Below are 15118 nucleotides of genomic sequence, written 5' to 3'. Positions count from 1 at the left end.
CAAGATGATGTTTGCCAAAGGAGTGAATAACTTTAAAAATTCATGAGCCATTACTCTGTTTGTACTGCCATCATTAAAACTGATCACATGGAATACAAATCCAGTCCTAGTCTTTGATTAAACAAAGGTCCGAGAGTGTTTTCTGAACCTGGCTGCTAAAGAGGAAAGATATGAGGTATATATACCTTCAAACCAGTGCCTACTTGTAGAAAATTAAATAAATCACTAATGACTTCAATTAATTCAGAAGAACTTAAACTTCAAAGAAGCAGTCTTGCAAGCCTACAGTTGGTAATTATTCCCGTCAAGCTGAACTCCTAAGGCTGATTGAACTTTCGCTCTGTATAACAGGTCCCCACTAGAAAATAGGGGCCTAAAAATCTGGTCAGATTTAAAAGCAAGAAAGGCAGTCGTCTGGACAAGATGGTTTTTATTGCATGTGCAAATTCTATATCCAAGATGCTCACTTGGCTCTGGGGATTCTGAGAAGCTGTAAGGCATTCATGGGGTGTTCTCAATCAACTCTTCTGCATCTCACTGCTGATAAATCTCTTATCATAATTTGACTAAGTGGGGGGGTGAGCAAACACAGTGCTTCTGTCTTGATTTTGAGTCAAGCTACTTTCCAAAATCCTGCACCTGTATTTCCCATACTTCCTGCACCTGCACTGCCCGTCCATCATAGCATTGCCCATGGTTATCATAGTATTTCTGGACAGTACAAAATCCTGCACCTGTATTGCCCATCCACTTCCAAGAGCAGATCTGCAGTCCCACACCAGACAGAAGGCCATCTCTCCCACGGAGGCTAAAGGGCTAGAAACCTCAGGTGGCATAGGTGGGTGGATATTCTGATGCCACAGCCTTCAGCTTTACTGTCTCTTCACAACAAACCCATAAGTCATGTTATCATCCCACACCACAGAAGAGAAAAATAACAACCCTTACAAGAACTCACTGCTGAGACCACTGTCCCCCCCGACCCTGGAGACCCCAGGTGGCCCCTCATTTACCTCCCACCGGCGGTCATTGGTAAAGATCTCATCGCTGGCCAGCTCCAGCTGGTTCCACTCCAGCAGAAGTTTCAGCTGCCCATTCCAGTTGTCCTTTTCTTGCTCATTGGTGCTGAAGGCTGTAAGAAGGCAGGAAAAGAACAGGCAGAACAAAGGCCCACAGATAAGAGGGTCAGAGACTCCACATGGCAGACTACCAGAGCCATTTGTCAAAGGCGATTCTCAGTCTGCTCTTGGAATCAGAGCCTCCCTCCATTGTCACTCACTCTCACCCACAGCCTCTGCCCTGAAGTATGCATCAAAGACCAACTCAGACCACAGCCTCTCCCCACATATTCTCTCATGTTGCCATAGCATACGGACATTTCCACATAGACTCAGATGCCACCTGAGCTCTGCCTCAAGGGTCAAGTCTGATATTATTAAATCTGACTCTACCAAGTAATGAACCATATCACAACAGTGCTCTTCATGCCTTTGCCACATCTAATGTTTTCTACATCTAGGCATCTATACAGACATAATTTCAATTTAGTAAATACTATGATAACCAAATTTCTGGAAAGTACTAGAATGATTCTAAATGTAGTGAAGGTCTGATTTGCACGTCCCACGTGCCTGACCCTACTGTGTATGCATTCCTCTTAATCACCATGCAGCTCCATTCCAGATGGCCTAGGGCCTATTTACTTGAGGTAGCATCCACTCTGATGGAATTCTAAGACAGCAAAGGCCACACAGGAATTGAATGAAAAGTTCTTTATGTGTTTCAAGTCTGTGCACACCTATGTGTAACTCTAGAACAAATGTCCACAGTTTTCATCACATTCTCAGAGGAGTCTGAAACTCAAAAACAATATTTCAAACCACTGCTAGAAATAACTTTTTGAAGAGTATTGTGATCATATTTTGTCAGAATTTTCATGATGCAAAAATTCTTATTCCATCAAATACATACATTCAAGGAAATTCCCCTCCCCATAGCAATAGTATTCTATTTTTCAAACTATGATAATAAAAATCAAGTGCAAGATAATACAGGTTGAGTATTCCTTATCTGAACTCCTCAGAACCAAAAATGATTTATATTTCATTTTTTTCAGATTTTGGAATATTTGCATATATTTAAAGAGATTTTCCAGGGTCCAAGAGTAAAGATAAAATTTACTTAAGTTTTATATGCATGTTATACACATAGCCTTAATTTGAAGCATTCATAATAGCTTTGTATATGTATGTGAAATAGCTTCATGGTATTATGGAATTTTCCACTTGTGGTATCATATCAACACTAAAAAGTTTCAGATTTTTTAGCTTTTTTAGATTTTTTCATTTGGAATTTTGGAGTAGAGATTCTCAATAAAATTTCTTTTAAATAATAAAGTGTATAATAAGTTTATAATAATAATAAAGTTTCTTTTAAAAAGAAGTACATGCCACCAAAAGTCACAGAAAACAACACAAAGCTAAAACTGCCCACAGAGCTGTTTTCACTTACCTTTATACAGGGCATAGGAAATAGCATTGCTCACAATCTCATCCCCAGCTTCTTCCATTTTAATAACTGTTAACAGGTGAGAACTTTCAAGAATTTCTTTGAGCTGGCAACATTTAAAGAACAAAGTTGTCAATCAGCTGATTTCAGACATGAAAAACATAAGCTCTCTTTTGGTGAGAGATCTTTTTATTCCATATTTTTTAAATGTCTACTTAAAGGGGGTTCTGTATCTCTTTCTCTTATATCCAACATCTGAACCCATAGCTTCTGATTTCTAAATTGCAATAATGAGTCCTTGACCTCAAAGACAATAAAGTACTGGTTATATAAGAATACACATAGAAACTTCTATAAAAAAGCTTACTAGGGAAGAGAAAGAAAGAGAGAGAATGAATGTATGTGTGACCAACCCTAGCACATTAAAGATCTCAATTGTTGAATAAGTAACTAAATGAGGAAAGAGCAAAAGAAAACCATAAAAACCATCTGAATGTGGTCATAAAGATGTAAGCATCAGAAAAGGTTTAAATGCAAAAAAGAACCAAAGGGACTTGGTGATTAAGTAAAGAAATGAATAGGTTTCTTTATTCTCCTTTGTGATCTTCCTATAATTTTAAAATTTTAGTCATGTTTTATAATGAAAGAGCCTCCTATTTCAAAGTTTGGGAGCACTGGTGAGCTTTGTAGGAGCTCAGTGAAAAAGGACTTCGTGCTTCCTGCTCGAAGAGAAAGAAAATCTGACTTCAGTTGGACTGAGTTTAAAGAGATGGTGGATTCTTCTGGCAGAATTTAGAAATGAGAACCTGGAAATGCAGATTTTCAGCTGGGTGGGAGAGAAAAGTTGGAAGATGGCATGATGTGAAATAAGGATTCTTGAATTTAGAAAATAGGAGGTGAGCTTTTAAGGCCTCTATTTCCTGGGAAAGGTGATGATGGAGGTCTTGGTTCAGAAGATACAATATCCAGATGTGATGAGAAAAATAAATGAACATGGCAGGAAGACACAAAACATAAAGAGTTTGAGAGGGGGGAAGATGAGAGCATGGAGAAGAAAGCCATCTTCACCATTTTTGCAGCCTTTGTTCAGGCTGAAAGAAAGGGCCCCAGCTAGATATGACAGGCAAAAAGAGGGATCCAGGTTCCAAGATTATAGAGAACAATTCAGAGTTGGAATAAGCAAGGGGCGAGATATCTTTTCCTTTGAAATTAAAAGGAAGAAATGAAAATGAATATGGATACAGAGCAAATTGGTGAGAGCCAGAGAGAACTGCAGGAACCTCCTAACTGGTATCTCCCTCCCCATACACTTTTGCCTCCTCCAATCCTGTGCCCCCACTGCAGACAATTTGAACTTTCATGAACACAGTTCTGATCATATTGTCTCCCTGATTTCAGGCTTTCAATGGCATCTTTTTATACCTGAATAAAGACTAAAACCTCAAAACAATATACAGAGAGCTGGCTACTCGGGTCCTCTGAACTCTTCGGCTTCCATTCACACTTCCATCTTTCAGCTCCTTGGGTATGTCAGACCAGCCTCTCACCCCAGGACCTTTGCCTTGCCATTCCCACCAACACAATTTCAACCATCTTCTCACCTACTCTCATCCTTCACAAACTGGCTCCCATATCACTTCTTCTGCAAGCCTTTCATAAAGCCCCACATCAGGACCACCTCCCTTGGCACATGTCTTTTTATCATGTTATTTTTCTTAAGAACACTTATTTCAATTTGAAATTATATGCTGCATTTATTGTAATTACTCAACATAATTTTTTTTTCAATTTCTTCTTCCTCTATGAATACAGACTGTTCTGTTGTATACACAGTTTTTTCTGTAGTGTCTATGCCAAAATATAGCACACAGTATATGCTCAATAAATACCAATTAGATAGTTTAAAATGAATGAATGAATGAATGAACAATATCTAGATTGGCTGATGGATTAGGATACTACAGAAGATTAATTTCTTGAGAACTTCAGGTGCAGATATGGGAGAATTAGTAGGAGAGGTATTAGGAGAAGAAAGTGTGGTCCCAGTAGAAGAAATATAAGGGATTTTTTTGGAAAGGTCAAGAAACCATGAGTTCAGGCTTTGAGGTTGGTCATCCACACGATCAGTGAGGAAGATTGATCTTACCCAGGAAGATTGCTTCTATGCTTCACGAAATGTAGACATTCATTCACTAATAATACCACTTTTGAGCCTGGTCTTTTAGAAAATCTGTTTCCATGAAACCCTTTAGGAGTGTATAATTAAAATGCAATGATTTTCATTTTTGGTGTATGTCTTCTGATTGACATGATTATAAATGAATTTCATTAGATATGAATGTGAATTAGATATAAATCCCAGAAAGGATAATAAAAACACAGGGGTAAAATGTGCCTAACGTTTAGTTTAAGATGAATTGTCTGTGTTTTCTTGAAGTAGAAATAAGAATCCCTCAAAAGTGCTGGAGAACCCATTAGTTGGCCTCTGTTCTTCAACATGACATGGTGCAGACCCCACATGTCAACTTGTACAAGGAATAAGAGGAAAGTCACTGGAATGGAGCTGAGCCACCTTTGATTGATAAACTAAGAGTTGCCTATTCCTTCCCCATGAATACCCTTGGACTGACCACTGAATTTCTCCCACTCAACAGAGAACATTGAAACTGGAGATCAATATGCAACATCTTGCTTTGATACAAGACCGTTGGGATCGGTCTATTTATATGTTTATAACTGACTCAACCTATTCAGTTATGAGAATGTAGGGAATCAGTCAACAAGAGGAGGGTGACCCTTCCCTTCCTCTCTGCAGACTGCCACACAGGGAGCACCATCGGAACCAGTCCCCTGGCACTCTTATCCTTCACCTACTCAGGGTGGGGAGTGACACTGGCCTTGCCCAACCAGCCCTTGGCTGCTTATCTTGTTGGGATCTGCTCCTTGCAGAGTGCTAGGGCTCTGGTCTGCATCTACCATCTGCCTTGCCTGGTGGGGAGGCCAGCAGGTCCCTGGTGCTGCCGTGCGGGGTGGGCCCACCTCTCCTACCTGGGCCTAGGCATAAGGAGGCCTGTGGTGGAGGCAACTGTACACCTCATCTTTCAACTTTGCCTTCACCACCCATAAAGCTGCAGTTTTCATCTCAATCTGATTCTTGTGTATATCTCTCATCTAGACTTGGATCAGACACAAGAAAATCTAAGTGAAAACTTCCATATAAAACTACCCATTTTAGCTTCTTTAGTAAAGTCTAGAAAATATGATATCTCAAGTAGAAATATCATATAAACAAACATTAGAGAGGCCCAACTCAGCATCTATGTCACTTTCCAGCCACGGGAGGAAGGTCCATCTGTGTTTTCTACATTCTGAGTTTTAGACAGTGAGGTCTGATCCAGACAGGACTCGTATCCTGCTCATTTCAATATCCCCTGCACCAGGGTGACCAGCTAGGATCCCTGTTGTGTGAAAGTAAAGAAGAACATTTCCTGGTCCCAAGAAGGCTGGGTTGACTCTTCTCATTGTTTACTAGGATTTTGTTTGCCCTGAATTGTCATAAGAATGACAAAGGCCACCATGAGCAAGAGGAAAGGGTCTCCTCTATTCCCGGACGCTGATTTGCTGCATTTGATATTTGGAATTAAATACTGTTAAAATACTAATCTAGTGAAAGAATCATCATTATTATGATGCATACTAAATCTAACCTTCAAGTCTCATGATGAAATTGGCTCTGTGATGAAAATAATTCTGTGTCTGAGTCTGTTATTTTCTTTATGGGAAAATTCCCAAGTGGCAGCTCATGGTCCTAAAAATATCCAAATACCTAAGGCCATTTTTTAATGGGTTGATGTGAATGCACCTGTTGACATTTATGTGGACCTTCTAAAGAGTTGAGCAGTAGGAAATCAAGTCGTTCCAAATCAACAACAATCATGAATCAAAGAAAAATGAGAAAGTATAGCCTAACAAGTTCAAATAGTTTTATAAGCCCAGCCATTAATAGCCTGGTAAGTTTTCCAATAAGTTCAGCTTTCTCATATAATCCAGAAAGAAAGGTGAGAGATTCTGAGCTGAAACTCAGGCAGTTAGTGCAGAATGGCAACTAGTCATAGGGAGTTTCTTCAGTAGATGTAGGCTCAATTAGAGTCTGCACTTCGAAAATGTCATTACCAGGGATTTCCTCCCTCGCCATCACCACTACATACAAAACACAGAAGCACATTTGTGGCATCATGGCCTAAGAGACAGATTACAAGCTTTGCAAACTGCCCTGCATTTAAACTCTTTAGAAGGAGTGGACGCTTGGAGAGTCGCTTAGCTCATCCGCATTTCAGTTTCCAGCAGGACTCTTGGTGTGGGCCAAAGCAGAGCCTCAAAGTCTCAGAGGACAGACCAAGCACCTGCAGCAACCAGTGGAGTGGGACATGTGAGGTCCCCCTTCCCACGAGCTCAGCCTCTTCTCCCTCAGCTCTCCACCTCTCCCCCTGAGCTCACCCATTTGATCCAGCTCTCGGTCTCCTCCTCGGGCAGCCGGGACACAGTGCGGGGTAAAAAGCGCACCAGCTTCTCCTTCACCATGGAAGACGTCAGGGCGTCCTCCTCCTCCACCAGGCTGGCAATCACGTCGGCGATCTGCCCCGAGCCCTCCACCACCACACAAGGGATCTTACTCTTGATGGAGGTGTTGATGGCCTGGGAGAGCAGAGAGTTGAGCAGACGTCAGAGACCTGGGTCATCCAGAGCCCAGCTCGGAACTGAGGTTCTAAGGCAGGTCAGTGAACAAAACCCATCGTCCTTGCACTTATTCCTTGGGGACTTCTATTTCAAATCAGAAGCCAATGAAATACCTGCACCTGCTTTAAGAACGGTAAGGAGCCCTATGGCATCCTGTGTCAACATCAACTTCCAAACAGACTCCTGTGACACCACAGGTGCTTCAAAATATCCTTACATACAAACCAGGCATTCCAAACGTTGACATAGCTTTAAGTGACAACGACTAAGATTCTGTTTATCATTACTGTGGTATCTTATCTGATAGAAGTTACTAAAACTCATATTTTGAAGGTCTGAAAATACCTTAAAAGCAGTAGCCCAGATTTTGTGTTCTGTTCATTATATATTTCCCTTCTTGAATAATTTAGTTTGCCCTTATTATTAAAAAAAATAACCACATACCCTACTTTTATTTTCTTTACAGTAATTGCAGAGGGCAGCATAGGGGAATGAGAATTCTAATCATGTGACGACAGCTGAATAAAGTGATCTATCTGCACCTGGGCACAGAGATACTGTGAGACCCTTTCCTCCAAGACTAAATGCTTCTCATAGGGAAGATGTGTCCCCTAGAGGCGGGTGTGGAGCCCAGCTATCGGCTGAGCAAGCAGGCTGGGAGCCCTCTGCCTGCACTGGAGGAGGGTGCAGGGCTGTGCTCGCTGCAGAGCTGGAGACAGCCGGCGGTTGCTCTCTCCCCTCCCCGGGTCTCCTGTGCCCCTTCTGTGGGTTGTGAGCCAGCTAAGCAGACCTCTGTGCCTGATGCTATGGAAATGCCACCCTAGACCTGCAGGGGCTCTCCGATCTTCCCCTCCATCCAAAGCCAAGAAGTCTTCATTCCAAATCTAAAATGTGAGCGAAGCATAATACATGCCGCCACCTTTCAGTAACTCTCTCTCTACCTCTTCCTCCTTCTAGTATTCCTGCTTTTTAGTATTCACTGGTGACCAGTTCACATTAGAAAAAAAGTCCGTTTTAATTATTTCCTGAGAAATCTTTCCCTGAAGGACCTTTGTTCAATAATGGTCTCAAGAGCAGATCTCACAGTGGGTACTTGTTAAATACCTGTTGAACGAAGGAGTGAAAAGACCACTGTTCTAGAAAAGCATAGAGAGAGGAGCTGGACTAGGATTCCTGTAACTCTGCCAGCAAGTTCCTGCAACCGTAGGGATGTTCTCTGGCCAAAGGAGGGGAGCAGGTGAACGACTAGAGTTATCTTCAATCTAACCCAAGATCAGGGTACAAATTGGATGGAGAAGGACCATATGCAAATCAACATGGAAATTACTTAATAAGAGGAGTTAAACAGGACTTTCACACAATGTCCTCTTTCTAGAAAAATGATCTCTTCATACACTGACTCAAATACAGTCAGCCTGATGCTCTCTTATAAAGTCCAGCTGAAGCCCAGCTGCAGGCAAGAGGAGCTCAGCCATGTGCAGAGTCTACGGGGGGCAGAGAAGCTGAGATTTGCTCAGGAGCTCAGTGTTATAGGTGCCCTGTCCCTTCATGGGAAGGGCCACAGGTGGTCTGGGGATATCTGACTTGGTGGCCGTGGGGGTGTGATAGCTCCTCTCCACGCAAGTCAGTTTTTCAAAACACACACTAGTTGCCATCCTTCAGTTTTCTGAGTGAGTGGCGCCTGTCCTCTTGGGCAGGCTGACTGTCAAGGCTGATGCTAAACACACAGCCTACTCATGTCACTTCAAATCTTCCTCCCAAGTCTCCTCTGCTGAGGAACAACCTGTGTCTGTTAAGGAGACAGCATATGGTACAAGACACTTCCCTCTTGTCGTCACAGAAGAAACTACTCAGGAGAGACTGGATAAACCCCAAAGCCCTCAAAATACAAACTTTTAGTAAGCTTGGTAACCAATCTTCTAGAAAACTAAACGAGGACTCACTTTCAAAGTCTCTCTTCCACCTCCTTGGGCAAAACACACAATGGGGATCTTGCCACCATAGTTGGAATCTGCAAAACATAAAAAGTAAACTTTACTTTGGACTCAGTAGAAATGCTCCCTTACCTGAGGAGCAGGTGCACCCAGAGCTTCTTCCCTGTGAGCCCAGGGAAGGATGTGGGCAATCGATGCTCAGCCCGTGTACTTGACCTTGGCACTACTTGTTGACCACAATGGGTGAATTTAGGTGTACAAAACTAGGAATAGTATGACTTGGAGCCATTTTGCAATCTGTTACTGATATTTAAAATGCTAAAATCTGTGCTTGTTTACTTTGGCTGATATGATTAGAGTAGGTTCAAGTTTATCTTACAATAATGATTCTCATTTGCCCAGTGGGGTGTTCTCTCAATAGAGTTTAATGTACATGTAAATATATCCCATTGTGAAAGGAAAATAAGTGGGAACATCTCCAAGATGTCCCTGTGGTAGGGTCTGTCACTAAGTCACCAGTAATCTGGTTCCATGGCAGGACACATCTCAACACCTTGTCCTCAAGAAGAGAAGGTGGATGTCACTTACGACATCAGATAAAGGCTTTCCCTGCATTGTCCCCTCAAGACTGATGTTTAAGTGGTTGCATTCACAGAAAGAGCCAAGATTCAAACCATCCAACTGTTCAATAAGTGGGTCAGTTTTTTATCATTTCTATCCTAACTAAAGGCATTGCTTTTAAAACTGTATTTGCCATCATGGGTTTTATTTGTTCTTAAGTGCTGTCCAGTGGAAAAAAAGATGGCAGACATTCTATATTGACAAAGGAGAGTGGAGGAGACAGCACTAGTCATGCCTTCAGCATGTCAAAGGGCATAATTCACAGGGACCCGGGCAGAGTCACCCCTGTGAGACCTCGTGGCTCCTCCTAGGCACCCAGGAGGGCTCTTCAGGTTCACTCCACAGCTGGCAGACTATTACCATGGACAGCGAGACTCACACTTCCTGAGCACTGACCTGGACTTGTGCGCTCAGAGATGTACTTCTCCAGCTGATTCCGGAGCTTGGCTTCGACTGTGGGGTGTCCGTGACATCCATTGTCCACAAGCAGCAGGTGGGTGTGATTGTTGTCCAGGATATACAGAGGGTCCCTCGTGAAGTCATCCATGATGTACTGAGCTGAAAAACACCCCTGAAAAGTGCAGGGGACTTGTCTCTGAGATTTTATTCATTGACTGAGACGCATGATGACATCTTATGGTCACAGTAAAGCTAATCTTTTGGCTCAACTACACTGATGCCTCCTCCCAGATCCCTAGGTTCAGAAGAGTCGTGAGTATCTGGTGGTGCAGGCTTCCTTATAAATAGAGGAAAATAAAGGCTCGAAATGGCTGGGCCAACTTACCCACATATATGACCAGTGGCACTATAAAGATCAGATTCCCAATCCAGTTCTTGGTCCGTTGCCCTGGGCTCCCTTGTATAAATTCACTAGAGTGCATAGCATTCAAAAATCACATATCCATGTGTGTGTGTGACTGTGTAAGTATGTGTCTGGATACACGAGCAGAGGCAGACACTGTTAAGCGCACATACCTGTTTGTCTGGAATCTACCCTGTGCCAGGGTCAAGGGATTAGGAAATGGATTAAAGTCTTTGCACTTGAGAAGCGCTCAGTAACAAGACCCTTAAAAAGTAACTAAATAGATACTTTGTCCCAATAGTACCAGAGGAAAAAACAGGAGAAGAATCCTTGCCAAGAACATTCCTGACTCTCTAGTCCACCCAAGTTGTCAGGGCTGTAGTAAAAGGTGTTACGACCTTGACTCCAAGAATGGACTGTGAGTTGGAAACCCAATGTGGAAAGCAAAGCTATTGTTTCCACTAATGATGTGTATGAAATCAGAACAAAATTAGTGGGTCAGTTTTTTATCATTTCTATCCTAGCTAAAACAGAAAGAAAGTAAAATTCCAATGGCATAATCTCTTCTCTAAGTGGCCCTTGTCCAGTTAGAAATTCCAAGCAGGAAATTCCTGACCGTGACAGGTGAGATGATATTTTCAAAACGGGCACATCCATGAGTTTGGACAGGAGCCCCACAAACTTTCATGGAACAAATAATTCCCATTTCCTTTACGCTCTTCCAGAATACAACCTGATTCCAAAACCATGACTGGAAAAGAATCAGAAGAAAAAGCCAAAGACCTTATACATACATCTCTCTGATGTATAAGGATACAAACACCCCCCCCCCCGCAAAAAAAAATCACTGGCTAATTAAAGGCAGTCAGCCTCTTCAATTATGAGTTAATAACACATAAACACAAAAGATCTTCCAAACTCAGCTCTCATTCTTGATTTAAGATATTATAAACTAGAAATAAAAGATGATTCTTATGACTGTGTTAAGTAGGTGCATATTGAACCTTAGCCAAATCATGTAGATCAGTAAAATACTAGAACCCTTGCCCCTCGTTATGAGACCAGCGTGCTGGATGCCTCTTGTGGTCCCTGATTTCATAACTACCACTACTCTGAAAATTCTAGCCAATGCAAGATGATAAGCAAAAGACATAGGGTAAGATTAAATGAAAGAGTTGTTTTAATTTTTAAGTTACTTACAATAATGTGGTGGTAAACATAGAACAGTCAGAGAATCTGCTGAAAAATTATTAGAAGTAGGAAGAGTCCAGTAAGTCTCTGATTCAAAACAACAATAAGCAAATCAATACTTTCATATGTACCTGCAAAAATTACTTCAAAAATTACAGTAAATAACCATAAAAATATAAAATCCCTAGAAATAACATAGAACCTAACAAAGAAATCTGCAGAAGTGTTTTCTAAGACTCAGACTTGCAAAAGCTTAAAGACATATATTACTATAATAAGAAGGGGTATTATAATAATTTCAACTTTTCCAGTATCAATTTAAGGTTTAACATGATCACACTCAGCTAGTGCACTACTATTCTTGTTTTGTCCTATGACTGTATCTGACAAAGTTCTTCCCAAACTTATGTGGAAAAAAGCATGGTAATGAATAGGAAAGAAAAATTTGCAGAACAAGAATAATCAGGAGATGCCTGTGCATCTTTTTTTAATGCACACACACACAGTGCCACAATGATTTTTAAAGTGCAGCACTGCCTCAGGAAAAGCAGATGCTGGGGATGAGGGGGCGAGTACTGAAAGAGATCCTGTTTGTGAGGCGTGGCATTGTTTAGATCAGCTAGACATCGGGTGGTGGGTTCTGCCATGGAGTCAGAGGATGAGTGGCCACCAAGCTATTACAAACAGGTGGTCAAGGACACCAAAGACCAATCACTGCAACCCAGGGGAAGAGGAAAGAAACCAGGAAACCAGCCCCAGGATCGTCGACGTGCTGTGAATCCACATGACATCACCAAAGAGCATCATTAACAGAGCTAGCACCTCATGGCTCTAAGAGCAACACATTTATCATAGAAATGAAATAAAGGAAGAAAGAGGGAAATTATAATTATGCTTAATTCCATGACCCAGTGATAGACACATCAATAGCTTAGTATGTTCAGTTCTTTCTAGATATAACACATATTTATAACAGGTATTATTCTAGGTAACTAATGTATATTTATGTTTTATATGTATAAATATATTTCATAATTTCATACTAAAAATTATACTTCCTATACTATCAGAATACCTTTGGAAATAATATATTTTAATAGTTCCATGATTTTTCCCTCATATTTGCAAAGTACCCACCTAAAGATTTCCCCATCTAATAATAAATGTTATCAGATAATAAAAATATAATAATAGAAATTGAGAAATAAGAATTGCTTGATATTTAGGTTTATGCCAACCCTTGCCTTATAAGAAATGTTTCAGTGAACATCTTTGCCCAAGTATTATATTCTCTAGTGATACATTCACAAGTCTGATTGCTGGACCTATTATATGAAGAGTTTATGCTCTAGATACAGATAGCACAGGTTTGCTCTTTATCCAAAATTTTATGAAGATCCCATGCTTCTATGTAATGGAAGGCTCTAAACATTTTCTAAATTAGCAATGGCTAGACTATCATCACCATTCATTGGCTTAAACCACCCGACTCAGCGTGATATGGGAGGTAAATTTTCCTTGCCCTTTACCTATCACTCAGGGATAATTCCTGTACTTGTATTTTCTCATTCTTCTTAAATCAACTTTGGAAAACTATAGTTTTATATAAAAAATATCAATTTTCATAAGATTTTTCAGATTTATTGATATACAACTAGATGTGGCATTCTCAGAATTTTTCTCAATATTAAATATTATGTCTAATTTCTCAGCTCCATTTATTCCTTAAATTATATTCTGGAAAGTAAATTATTGACGCAGTATTTATTTTTCCAGATGGCTGGTTGTTTGTCTATTCATTTCTGAGTGATGGACATTTCCCATTAAATCCTTACATGTCATCTCATGTTTTACTTGTAGACTGAGAAGAACCCCCGACCCGGCCTCCAGGGAGAAGGGCCCCCGACACGGCCTCCAGGGAAACCTTGAAGTCTTTTCATTCTAGTGCAAGGGTAAAACCACAAACTTCAAGGATGTTTTGAGATGTTGCAAATTAACATCTGTACTGTATCCACCATGGGGATAATTACCCACTCTAAGGTGGCTCCTTGCGCATGGCAAGCGATGCTGATAGAAGACGGCACTCAGTCCCACCCAGCCTGCTGCCACCTTCAAACCCTGATCCAGGGCCCCTCACCCCTGAGGGTGCCATTTACTGTGAGGCCATTTTGACATTGCTTATTGAGCATCTAGTAATAATAGAAACCACCATTCACTGAGACATTTAGATAAAGTCACCCCGTGACTATGCAGGCTGTGATTTGAACAAGTCACAGAGGGACCTGGCTCAAGACTGTGTCCTGGGAAAGGAGTGACACCCAGACTCCTCTCCACCCTCCTTCACTCTACCACACTGCCTCGTGGGGACAGTTGGCGCACCACTCTCCTTGGCGCACCACAGTGATCCTGAAACTCCCTCATATTTACTGAGTGAACTTCTACAGAGCCCTAGGTGGAAGAAGGTGGAGAATAAATGAAGGTTTCTAAACATTCTAAACAGCTTCTGGCAGGGACCACCCATTGCTTAAGGTCCTCAACTCACCAGAAATACTGTCTGCAAAATTCCACACTTGATAAAGACCCCATGCTGCCTCCTTGTATTTTGAACCTGAAAGGTGCCTTGATTCCTCCCGGATACGTTCACAGGAAACATTAGCCAGGTGGGTCTCACAGCCTTCTCATTGCCAAACTAAGTAGGGAGCACAGTAATTGGCCTGCATGCCTGTGGGTGTAGCCGAGCGATGAAGGTATGACACCGGCATTTGCAGTATTTTGGGGTGGATTCAGGTCCTGGTTATGAAGAATGAAGGCGCCAACCCTCACATGAGGTTGCTGGGAATGAACTGTAACCAATAAAGCTCATCCACCGTCAGGCGGTTCTGGGGAGTTCCTGAAGCATGCCATGCTTGTGCGCAATCCAGAGACCCACAGGCCATCCCTGTAAGGCAGGCCTCCGAAGGCTGCCCTAGGCACTCCAGAGCCCTGGTATCCAGGCCACAGCCCCATGTCCTCAGCTCTCTCCCACATCACCTCCCCATCCCACCCATACCTCCGTATCGCAGTTGCGGATGAGGGTGTCCCGGTTGGAGACCATGCCCCACGCTGCTATGCCAATGGCCACAATGTTCTCTTCCGAATTCCTGCTGATGGTGTTGTCTCTCACCACCTCACCGATATACTTCATCAGGCCGTAATGGGTGCCGCCCGTGAGAATCCAAGCACCTGTCAATGAGGGGAAAGCAACTGTTCTGCTGGTACCAGGGGAGGTTTCCAGGCTGTGCTCCCAGACCCTGGCGAGCACCAGGATGCATCCCTGGCAGCCAGG

At 42.0% G+C, this 15118-nt stretch overlaps 1 protein-coding gene across 1 annotated transcript in view; it reads right to left on the bottom strand.

The window, feature by feature from the left end:
* Positions 1 to 15118, bottom strand: part of Trpm8 (transient receptor potential cation channel subfamily M member 8) — a 73641-nt gene that overhangs the window by 46973 nt on the left and 11550 nt on the right. The window contains exons 5-10 of the mRNA XM_077799707.1: positions 14843 to 15015; positions 10197 to 10371; positions 9189 to 9256; positions 7006 to 7203; positions 2512 to 2614; positions 1014 to 1132 (exon numbers count right to left, since the gene is read on the bottom strand). Of these exons, the coding sequence (XP_077655833.1) occupies positions 1014 to 1132; positions 2512 to 2614; positions 7006 to 7203; positions 9189 to 9256; positions 10197 to 10371; positions 14843 to 15015 (836 nt within the window). The remainder of the gene's footprint in view (positions 1 to 1013; positions 1133 to 2511; positions 2615 to 7005; positions 7204 to 9188; positions 9257 to 10196; positions 10372 to 14842; positions 15016 to 15118) is intronic.

The sequence above is a fragment of the Urocitellus parryii genome, chromosome 1 (assembly GCF_045843805.1).
Source record: "Urocitellus parryii isolate mUroPar1 chromosome 1, mUroPar1.hap1, whole genome shotgun sequence".
In the NCBI taxonomy this organism is placed as follows: domain Eukaryota; kingdom Metazoa; phylum Chordata; class Mammalia; order Rodentia; family Sciuridae; genus Urocitellus; species Urocitellus parryii.
The sequence above is the reverse complement of the archived record's forward strand: the minus strand, read 5'-3'. Positions and strand labels throughout refer to the sequence as shown.